Here is an 11855-nt window from a genome sequence, read left to right on the forward strand (position 1 = left end):
GGTTGGGATGGTGTTCTTGGGGTTGTACTCATTCTTCTTCTTCCTCCAAACACGGCGAGTGGAGTTTAGACCAAAAAGCTCTATTTTTGTCTCATCAGACCACATGACCTTCTCCCATTCCTCCTCTGGATCATCCAGATGGTCATTGGCAAACTTCAGACGGGCCTGGACATGCGCTGGCTTGAGCAGGGGGACCTTGCGTGCACTGCAGGATTTTAATCCATGACGGTGTAGTGTGTTACTAATGGTTTTCTTTGAGACTGTGGTCCCAGCTCTCTTCAGGTCATTGACCAGGTCCTGCAGTGTAGCTCTGGGCTGATCCCTCACCTTCCTCATGATCATTGATGCCCCACGAGGTGAGATCTTGCATGGAGCCCCAGACCGAAGGTGATTGACCGTCATCTTGAACTTCTTCCATTTTCTAATAATTGCGCCAACAGTTGTTGCCTTCTCACCAAGCTGCTTGCCTATTGTTCTGTAGCCCATCCCAGCCTTGTGCAGGTCTACAATTTTATCCCTGATGTCCTTACACAGCTCTCTGGTCTTAGCCATTGTGAAGAGGTTGGAGTCTGTTTGATTGAGTGTGTGGACAGGTGTCTTTTATACAGGTAACGAGTTCAAACAGGTGCAGTTAATACAGGTAATGAGTGGAGAACAGGAGGGCTTCTTAAAGAAAAACTAACAGGTCTGTGAGAGCCGGAATTCTTACTGGTTGGTAGGTGATCAAATACTTATGTCATGCAATAAAATGTAAATTCATTACTTAAAAATCATACAATGTGTTTTTCTGGATTTTTAGTTTTAGATTCCGTCTCTCACAGTTGAAGTGTACCTATGATAAAAATTACAGACCTCTACATGCTTTGTAAGTAGGAAAACCTGCAAAATCGGCAGTGTATCAAATACTTGTTCTCCCCACTGTACAGGCCCATCTGAAGTTTGAAAATGAACATCTGAATGATTCAGAGGAGAACTGGGTGAAAGTGTTGTGGTCAGATGAGACCAAAATCGAGCTCTTTGGCATCAACTCAACTCGCCGTGTTTGGAGGAGGAGGAATGCTGCATATGAACCCAAGAACACCATCCCCACCGTCAAACATGGAGGTGGAAACATTATGCTTTGGGGGTGTTTTTCTGCTAAGGGGACAGGACAACTTCACCGCATCAAAGGGACGATAGACGGGGCCATGTACCATTAAATCTTGGGTGAGAACCTCCTTCCCTCAGCCAAGGCATTGAAAATGGGTCGTGGATGGGTATTCCAGCATGACAATGACCCAAAACACACGGCCAAGGCAACAAAGGAGGGGCTCAAGAAGAAGGTCCTCTGTAGCTCAGCTGGTAGAGCATGGCGTTTGAAATGCCAGGGTAGTGGGTTCGATCCCCAGGACCACCCATACACAAAAATGTATGCACGCATGACTGTAAGTCGCTTTGGATAAAAGCGTCTGCTAAATGGCATATTATTATTATTATTAAGGTCCTGGAGTGGCCTAGCCAGTCTCCAGACCTTAATCCCATAGAAAATCTGTGGAGGGAGCTGAAGGTTCGAGTTGCTAAACGTCAGGCTCGAAACCTTAATGACTTGGAGAAGATCTACAAAGAGGAGTGGGACAAAATCCCTCCTGAGATGTGTGCAAACCTGGTGGCCAACTACAAGAAACGTCTGACCTCTGTGATTGCCAACAAGTGTTTTGCCACCAAGTACTAAGTCATGTTTTGCAGAGGGGTCAAATACTTATTTCCCTCATTAAAATGCAAATCAATTTATAACATTTTTAACATGCGTTTTTATAGATTATTTTGTTGTTATTCTGTCTCTCACTGTTCAAATAAACCTACCATTAAAATTATAGACTGATAATTTCTTTGTCAGTGGGCAAACGTACAAAATCAGCAGGGGATCAAATACTTTTTTCCCTCACTGTATGTGGGAACTCCTTCAAGACTGTTTGAAAAGCATTCCAGTTGAAGCTGGTTGAGTGAATGCCAAGAGTGTGCAAAGCTGTTGTCACGTTCGTTCATAGACGGGTCAGACCAAGGCGCAGCGTGATATGCATACATGTTTATTTAACGAATAAACACAACGACAAAACAATAAAACAACGATACGTGACGTCCTAAGGTACACACAACAAACCTCACACGGAACAAGATCCCACAACACCTAATTGCCAATAGGCTGCCTAAGTATGCTCCCCAATCAGAGACAATGAGCGACAGCTGCCTCTGATTGGGAAACACACCCGGCCAAACATAGAACTAAAAAACCTAGATCACAAACATAGAAAATACATCATAGAAAATCACACCCTGACTCAACAAATAAGAGTCCCCAGAGTCAGGGCGTGACAGTACCCCCCCCCCCCCCCCCAAAGGTGCGGACTCCGACCGCACAACCTTTACTTAACAAGGTAGGGGCCGGGTGGGCATTCTGCCTCGGAGGCGGATCCGGCTCCGGGCGTGACAACCACCTATTCTCCGCCTCCCTGTTGCGCCCCTGGTCTGGTCTGGACCTCGGCGCGCTGCTTCCCCTCTCCTTCCTCCCACTATACTCCAAGCCCTGTCTGGACCCTGGTGTGGGAGACCCCGAACCTGGAGAGGGGCTGACGTCTGGGTCTGGACTGGAGCCGCTGACACAAAAAAATTAAACAACTGTTTTCGCTTTGTCATTATGGGGTATTGTGTGTAGATTGATGAGGAAATGTTTTTCTTTAATCAATTTTAGAATAAGGCTGTAATGTAACAAAATGTGGAAAAAGTCAAGGGGTCTGAATACTTTCCGAATGCACTGTAGGTCTTGGTGTGTGTTGTTTCTCCCAAGCTCCTTAGGTTTGGCAGGGAGTCTACTTAGTTCTACTGTTAGATACACTTACGTTTTAATATGTTTTTTCTTTGGTTTGTTTTTCTTTATTGCCTTTGCTATCTGTACCACTGTAATACTTCTATACTGTATAGGTTATTATACATACGATTATTATGACTTCTTTATAACTCAATGACCAACATAGCTGAATTAAAATGAGCCAGCTGGAACCTTAAAGGGGTTAACCATATAATCAAGAAAAAGTAAACGTTAGCATTTCTCAAGTCTTCTAAGGTGGATATAGCTTTTGTCCAGGACCTACATTTGAATAAAAAGGAATCAGAAAAACTTAAATGCTCTTGGGTGGGAAAGGCTTTCTCAAGCCCGGGTACAGGTAAACGCAGGGAAGTACAGTTGAAGTCGGAAGTTTACATACACCTTAGCCAAATACATTTAAACTCAGTTTTTCACAATTCCTGACATTTTATCCTAGTAAAAATTCCCTGTCTTAGGTCAGTTAGGATCCCCACTTTATTTTAAGAATGTGAAATGTCAGAATAATTGTAGAGAGAATGATTTATTTAAGCTTTTATTTCTTTCATCCCATTCCCAGTGGGTCAGAAGTGTACATACACTCAATTAGTATTTAGTAGCATTGTCTTCAAATTGTTTAACTTGGGTCAAACGTTTCGGGTAGCCTTCCACAAGCTTCCCACAATAAGTTGGGTGAATTTTGGCCCATTCGTCCTGACAGAGTTGGTGTAACTGAGTCAGGTTTGTAGGCCTCCTTGCTCGCACACGCTTTTTCAGTTCTGCCCACACATTTTCTGTAGGATTGAGGTCAGGGCTTTGTGATGGCCACTCCAATACCTTGACTTTGTTGTCCTTAAGCCATTTTGCCACAACTTTGGAAGTATGCTTGGGGTCATGTTATGTTGATATAGGACTCGTTTTACTGTGGATATAGATACTTTTGTACCTGTTTCCTCCAGCATCTTCACAAGGTCCTTTGCTGTTGTTCTGGGATTGATTTGCACTTTTTGCACCAAAGTACGTTCATCTCTAGGAGACAGAACGCGTCTCCTTCCTGAGCGGTATGACGGCTGCGTGGTCCCATGGTGTTTATACTTGCGTACTATTGTCTGTACAGATGAACGTGGTACCTTCAGGCGTTTGGAAATTGCTCCCAAGGATGAACCAGACTTGTGGAGGTCTACAATTTCTTTTCTGAGGTCTTGGCTGATTTCTTTAGATTTTCCTATGATGTCAAGCAAAGAGGCACTGAGTTTGAAGGTAGGCCTTGAAATACATCCACAGGTACACCTATTGACTCAAATGATGTCAATTAGCCTATCAGAAGCTTCTAAAGCCATGACATCATTTTCTGGAATTTTCCAAGCTGTTTAAAGGAACAGTCAACTTAGTGTATGTAAACTTCTGAGCCACTGGAATTGTGATACAGTGAATTGTAAGTGAAATAATCTGTCTGTAAACAATTTTTTGAAAAATTACTTGTGTCATGCACAAAGTAGATGTCATACAAGACATTTGTGGAGTGTTTGAAAAACGAGTTTTAATGCTCCAACTAAGTGTATGTAAACTTCCGACTTCAACTGTATATACAAAAAAATTATGGGGGATTGGAAATGATGCCGACAATTACATTGATGGAAATTACAATCTATCTGCAATATTAAAACTGACCTACCCCCACCAAAAAATCAAAAATAAAGATAATGGGAAATTGAATGAGAGATGGGTCCATGTGTTTATGGAATAATTACTGTATCCTTTAATCTCGGCAATACCAAAACGAAAATAAAAATGCCTATTTTCTCTTTTGCCTATTTCAAAGCCAACATTTTTTAAATGCTAAATGCTTTGATTTCCCACTTTTCCACTTATTTCATAATTTGATAACGGTATCAGGCAAGAAACAACAACTGGATTGTTCTATTTCCTTGTATGAATTCATATATTTTCCTTTTCATGTGTTTAAAACCGAAATTACAAGTTAGAAGATGTCATATTGCCGAAAACAAAAAAGCACACATTATCAGAAAATAACGAATCGCTTCCATTTCTCATTACTGGTGATGTGGGTGGGGCTAAATCTATAGCCCTGTATAAGTCATTAAATGAATATCCTGTCCAAACCTGGCCTTCAAAATAAGAGTTGATTATGTGTTGCGTGACAAATCTTTGTGTTGCAGATGCCAATGCTGAATAAACCAGTAAACCATTAGAGAGACTGAATGGCTTTATTTGTTCTGTAAGGATATTTAGATTTACATTTTAGTCATTTAGCAGACGCTCTTATCCAGAATGACTAACAGTTAGTGAGTGCATACATTTTCCATACTGATAATGTAATGGACTCTTGGTTTCTACTTATGGTCTTATGGCAAAGGTGTTTTTGTTTGTTTTAGTTTTTTGCATTAGCTGTTGACTTTGGCTATTGCCTATCTATAAAAACATTACACTAAGGATCCTAAGCTGCGGGGCTATCTCCTCCTAGAATGTTGGACCGATTTTCTTAATTTTAGGCTCAAAAGAAGCATCAGGTAGGCCACTTTATATTTCGCTGTGTTTTGTATTTTTTTGTATTTTCCAGTTTTTTTTTGTGATTTCGAAAGGCACGGTAGATAGCTGATTGCATCATAATTTATCCCTAATATAACGTTCCAAAATCAGGACAAAACAGAGGTTAAAACTAGATAATGCATTGAAATAAAAGGCATGAATCAAAGAAGATTACCTACACTAATCAAGAACGCAAGGGAGACAAAGAAACTCGACCAAACAAATGGCGAAATGTATGGCTCCTCTGTTCAGTTGGCAATATACTGTACACTATATATACACAAGTATGTGGACACCCCTTCAAATTAGTGGATTCGGCTATTTCAGCCACACCCATTGCTGACAGGTGTATAAAATCGTGTACACAGCCATGCAATCTCCACAGACAAACATTGGCAGTAGAATGGCCTTACTGAAGAGCTCAGTGACTTTCAACGTGGCACCGGCATAGGATGCCACCTTTCCAACAAGTCAGTTCGTCAAATTTCTGCCCTGCTAGAGTTGCCCCGGTCAACTGTAAGTGCTGTTGTTGTGAAGTGGAAACGTCTAGGAGCAATAACAGCTCAGCCCCGAAGTGGTAGGCCACACAAGCTCACAGAACGGGACCGCTGACTGCTGAAGTGCGTATTGCGTAAAAATGGTCTGTCCTCGGTTGCAACACTCACTACCGAGTTCCAAACTGCCTCTGGAAGCAACGTCAGCACAACAACTGTTCGTCGGGAGCTTCATGAAATGGGTTTCCATGGCCGAGCAGCCGTACCAAGCCTAAGATCACCATCCGCAATGCCAAGTGTCGGCTGGAGTGGTGTAAAAGTTGCCGCCATTGGACTCTGGAGCAGTGGAAACGCGTTCTCTGGAGTGATGAATCACGCTTCACCATCTGCCAGTCCAACGGACGAATCTGGGTTTGGCAGACGCCAGGAGAATGCTACCTTTGTGGTTTGGGCTAGGTCCCTTAGTTCCAGTGAAGGGAAATCTTAACGCTACAGCATACAATGACATTCTAGACGATTCTGTGCTTCCAACTTTGTGGTAACAGTTTGTGGATGGCCCTTTCCTGTTTCAGCAAGACAATGCACCTGTGAACAAAGCGAGGTCCATACAGAAATGGTTTAACGAGATCGGTGTGGAAGAACTTGACTGGCCTGCACAGAGCCCTGACCTCAAGCCCATTGAACACCTTTGGGATTAATTGGAACGCTGACTGCGAGACAGGCCTAATCACCCAACATCAGTGCCCAACCTCACTAATGCTCTTGTGGCTGAATGGAAGCAAATCCCTGCAGCAATGTTCCAACATCTAGTGGAAAACCTTCCCAGAAGAGTGGAGGCTGTTAAAGCAGCAAAGGGGGGACCAACTCCATATTAATGCCCATGATTTTGGAATGAGATGTTCGACGAGCAGGTGTCCACATACTTTTGGTAATGTACACATCTCCCATTTACATTTACATCATTTAGCAGCTCCCCTTTGTCTTTTTGCCACAGTGGATTGACGTAAACTTTTTCTGCCCAAAAAGTTGACAACTGAGTGGCTGCAAGGGATTAAATTGATTAAATTGAGATTTTTGGTCACTGGCCTACACACAATATCCCATAATGCTGAAGTGGAATTATGTTTTTCGAAATTGTTATAATTAATAAAGAATGAAAAGCTGAAATGTCCTGAGTCAACAAATATTCAACTACTTTGGCATGCATAAATAAGTTCAGGAGTACATTTTTGCTTAACAAGTCACATAATAAGTTGCATGGATTCACTCTGTGTGCAATAATAGTGTTTAACATGATTTTTGAATGACTACCTCATCTTTGTACCCCACACATACAATTATCTGTAAGGACCCTCAATCGAGTAGTGAATTTCAAACAAATTCAACCACAAAGACCAGAGAGGATTTCCAATGCCTCACAAAGAAGGGCACCTACTGGTAGATGGGAAAAAATTTAAAAGCAGACATGTAATATCCCCTTGAGCATGGTGAAGTTATTAATTACACTTTGAATGGTGTATCAATACACCCAGTCACTATAAAGATACAGACGTCCTTCCTAACTTAGTTGCCGGAGAGGAAGGTAGGCCAATGGTGACTTTAAAACAGTTACATAGTTTAATGGCTGTGGCAGGAGAAAACTGAGGATGGATTAACAACATTGTAGTTACTCCACAATACTAACCTACGCTCTTAGAAAAAAGGGTTCTTCGGCTTTCATCATAGGAGAACCCTTTTTGGGAACCAAAAGGGTTCTACCTAGAACCAGAAAAGGGTTCTTCAAAGGGTTCTCCTATGGGGAGAGCGGAAGAACCCTTTTAGGTTGAAGATAGCACCTTTCTTTTCTAAGATTGTACTTGTATTTTTTTTAAAGAAAATATATCCAAATAGTTCCTTCGAAATGTATTTTAATGTAATTGAAATATCTTACATAGTACTTGATCCCAAGCCTGGTGCATGCATGTATGACAGAGAAAGAAATTAGATCTATAATATCCTGACAGTGAGACACATATTGTTGTGATTATTACAAGTTTATTTAACTAGATCGTCTGTTCTAGAGATTCTAATTATTTCATTTGTGATCTATTGAGGTCATTACATTGGTAATGAAATAGGCAGGGAGAGTGAGCCTGCGGTGGTCAGCGAACCCTCAACCTTCTGGTCCATAGCCCTGTGCGGCATCAACTGTGCCACAAAAGCATGCTCATTTTAAAGCTTTGAGGCAACTCTGTAATTAAAAGCGCTACACAAATTAAATGTATTATTATTACACACACACACGTGTTTGTCTGTCTTCCGACTGTCTTTGTCTGATTGTCTCTCCCTCCTCCTCCTCCTCTTCCTCCTCTGTCTTTGTCTCTAGGTAAGTACAGGTGTCACAAACATTACCTCATACTCTCTTTGTTTGATTCTCTATCCTGCCATTGGTCTGTAAGCATCCATTGAACTTTTTTCCACCCATGTCAGCCATTCCGTTCATACTACTCATCAACATCTTATGGATGTCATATGACCCTGTTGCACCTGTCACACCCCATTTACCTCCTGTTTTCATCACCTCCATCAGCACCACACCCTCAGCATATAAATGGGTGTCCGAAGTTGGTGCTCCTCATTCTACACAGCTCTACACTTCATTAAGTTGCAACTTGGACTCTGGATTGATTTTGCCTTATCTGAGTTGCATTATTCCAATCCTCATTATACTCACTATTGAACTTTGATATTTTTCCTTCTACTTGGATCAAGATGAACAAATTCATGTGGGGATGTGTGGCTCTGGTGGGACTCTTTGTTGTGGGTAAGTTGGTTTTACTCTCTCTGGGCAGGTTATAATTATTATTCATTGGACAAATTGGGGCTTGTTCCAAAAAAGTTTATTGCATACTTTTTTGGTGAGTTGGATAAAATGCCCAATAAAGTCCACAATAGTTTTTAATGGATTATTTGTTTGAGATCATGACAAAGAAAGTGAAGACTGGAGATATGAAGAATGGGTGGGGAAAAAGTCAAGCTCGGTTGAATCACACTTGCATGTGAGTGGAGTTGAGCAGTTGGATATCCCACTCATCGCTCATTGAGTGGTGCTTGCGCACCGCTCTGGTGCTCCATGTCCTTTCCAACCATTCTTTCCAACCGCTCTACTAAAAACCGCTCCCTGCTCACAGGAGACAAAAAACGACTCCAAATTCGCTCCATTCATTAAAATCACAATTTAACCAACACCCATCTATTTTTGTGACTACCTGGACCTACCATTTCTTTTTGAAGTATTGAAACCAAACCATATGTATTTGAATGAAAAGTATTTGAATAAACATGAAAAGGTGAATGTAAGAAGCGCACATAATAAAAAAAAATATATCAAAAAATCATTTCAAATAAGCTAAATATCATATTCAACATCACATAAACACTCTAAATAGGTCAAGCTCCAGAAAGGGAGCCTAAGAAGAAATGAAAATTAATTATTTAGGCTATATTATTTATATTATTTCAAGCTGTAGCTCAGCTGGTAGAGCACGGCGCTTGTAACGCCAAGGTAGTGGGTTCGATCCCCGGGACCACCCATACACAAAAATGTATGCACGCACGACCGTAAGTCGCTTTGGATAAAAGCGTCTGCTAAATGGCATATTATTATTATTATTATAAGGCTATAGCCTACAAAGAAATACACTGTGAAGCATTTGCGAGTGCGACACAATAGGCTGGTAGGGACATAAAGAGTTCAGTATTTAAACAACATTTCGTTGTATTAAATAATTACAGCCTATACATTGCGCATATAGGCTGTGACTTACTTAGAATTAAATACAAATTAAACGAAAAATGACTTATTAGTGCCTTTGAAACACGAGTTTGGGCAGTCTGTGGCTTCAGGCTCATACGATGGTGCCTGGAGAGAAGGCTAACAGCGGAGAATATCCTCTCCTCACTTGCAGAGCCACTGGGGATGCTAAACACCCGTTTGGACACTCTTGCCAGGCTGGGCAGATATGCAGAGTTTTTTATTTTTCTATAGGTAGGCCTGAAGGTTTTTAGGCAAAATAACCCAATCAAAACGGAAAGCTCCTTGAACATGGGAATATGCCAGGCCTATTGGGCCAAAATAAATGATGGCCTATTGTGTATATATAATATAACAAAAATGAACGAAACGTTGAAGAGATCTGATTTTTATTTTATAAATACTTTGATACAATGAAACACTTAGTTATCCACCCACCTGGTTCCTTTCTTTTAGCATGTGCACGTAGTAAGTAAACCATACTTTCGGGATAAGTGTATTTTCAGATTCCACAATGATTCTTTAGTTGTGGACAGCACATCACCGCACTCCGTCAATTCATTAATTAAACTGCTAGGTATTAACCCAATATTTATGTGGCTTTACACTCTTGTTTCTGTGCTGGACTGGACTGAACAAATTATGTGTATGTTTGTACATATAGTGTCATGATGACAGCAATCTTATTTTTTTTTTCTCTTCTTTCTTCTCTCTCCTCTTTGCTCTCTGTCTCTCCATCTTTCTCTCATTCCATCTCACAGCCGAGTCCCTGAATTGCAACACATGTTCTGTGGGGGTTGGCAGCTTTTGTCTTATTGGTTCAAGCAAAACATGTAGCACCTCCGAGCCCAACTGCTACACCGGACTAGCAGGTACTCCGTCCAAGCAGAAAGCTACAATAAAAATAGTTCATTGAGTTACTGTGTAATTCCTAAATTATAACTGCGTAATTCCTAGGTTATTACTGTGTAATTCTTAGATAATTACTGTGTAATTCCCATTTCACCATGTAATTTCTCAGTTAATACCTAATAATTTTTGAACTGTAAAATAAAGTGCTACCCAAACAAAAACTACCTGTATTTACAATTGCTCTTCCTTCTTCTTCCAGTGTTCAACGTCTCTAGCATCCTGGGTATCAAGATCAAGGGTTGCCTGGCCACAGCTTCCTGCAACACCACATCCACTGGTAGCATTCTGACAGCCGGCTACACCGTCTCGCAGACCTGCTGCAGCACCGACCTGTGCAACGGGGCCGGAGCCATCCAACTCCCTCTCATTGTGGCCATTGGCGCCGCCCTGGTGGCCATCTGGAGCACTGTCACTTAAACAAACCCTTCACAATAAGGAGACCTCCTCCATAGGTTTCCATTGAAGGGTGTTGTAGGTTGTAGTTCTTAAAAAACACAATGTACTGAAACTGGTTTTATTCTGGAAAAGACTGCAATGTTTATTCAGACTAGTTTCACTAAACCTTCTAAGTACCAACTCAAACTGGTTTTACCACTATGCTAAACAACATTCTACTATAGAATCGTAATGAACAGTTCAATCAATGTCACTGTCTTTATATTGAGAACATCTGTTTGACATAAGCACTTTTTAATGGCATTACTTCTCAATCACGTCACTATCAATTATCATTATCTAGCAAGTTTTCGTTTTCCCCATTGAGTATGTTACACACACTCTGTACTCTTTTATAAAGATAACCTTTCTATGTATTCTATGTACAATAAATAAACATACTACATTTTCAAAGATATCTACTACTACGAGACACTACATTATGTCTGTGTGTAAAATGGTTGAACAAATAATCAAATAAAGAAAAACAAATGTAACTCACTTTTTGACTGAGTAATCCCAATGTGATTTTAATACTGTCTGCATTCCTTCCTCTTCTTTTCCGACCAACGTCCTCTTAGCAGCCTCATGGAAGACGATAAAACCTGTTATAGTTCATTATAGTCTCCTATAATCAAGTCTTCTATAACGCACCACCCACTTAGCAGGAAACTGGAATTTTCCACACTCATTTGATTAGTAATCTTTCCTCACCATGCTCTAAGTCAGTGGTTCCCAAACTGTAGGTCGGCAGGGGGTCCCCCCCCAATAAAAAATAAATAAAAACACATTTATATATATATTTTTTTTAAAGGAACTCAGTCACGCTTTA

The 11855-nt window shown here is 40.9% G+C and overlaps 1 protein-coding gene across 1 annotated transcript; it reads left to right on the forward strand.

Annotated features, from left to right (window-relative positions):
• Positions 1–8499: 8499 nt before the first annotated feature.
• On the forward strand, positions 8500–11555 carry LOC311132208 (uncharacterized protein). The gene is made up of 3 exons (XM_084165435.1): positions 8500–8686; positions 10438–10548; positions 10788–11555. Exons 1-3 carry the CDS (start codon positions 8635–8637, stop codon positions 11003–11005), a joined length of 381 nt encoding a protein of 126 aa, XP_084021561.1. The 5' UTR covers positions 8500–8634; the 3' UTR covers positions 11006–11555.
• Positions 11556–11855: the final 300 nt, after the last annotated feature.

The sequence above is a fragment of the Coregonus lavaretus genome (genome assembly GCF_964263955.1).
Source record: "Coregonus lavaretus genome assembly, chromosome: 7".
Lineage (NCBI taxonomy): Eukaryota > Metazoa > Chordata > Actinopteri > Salmoniformes > Salmonidae > Coregonus > Coregonus lavaretus.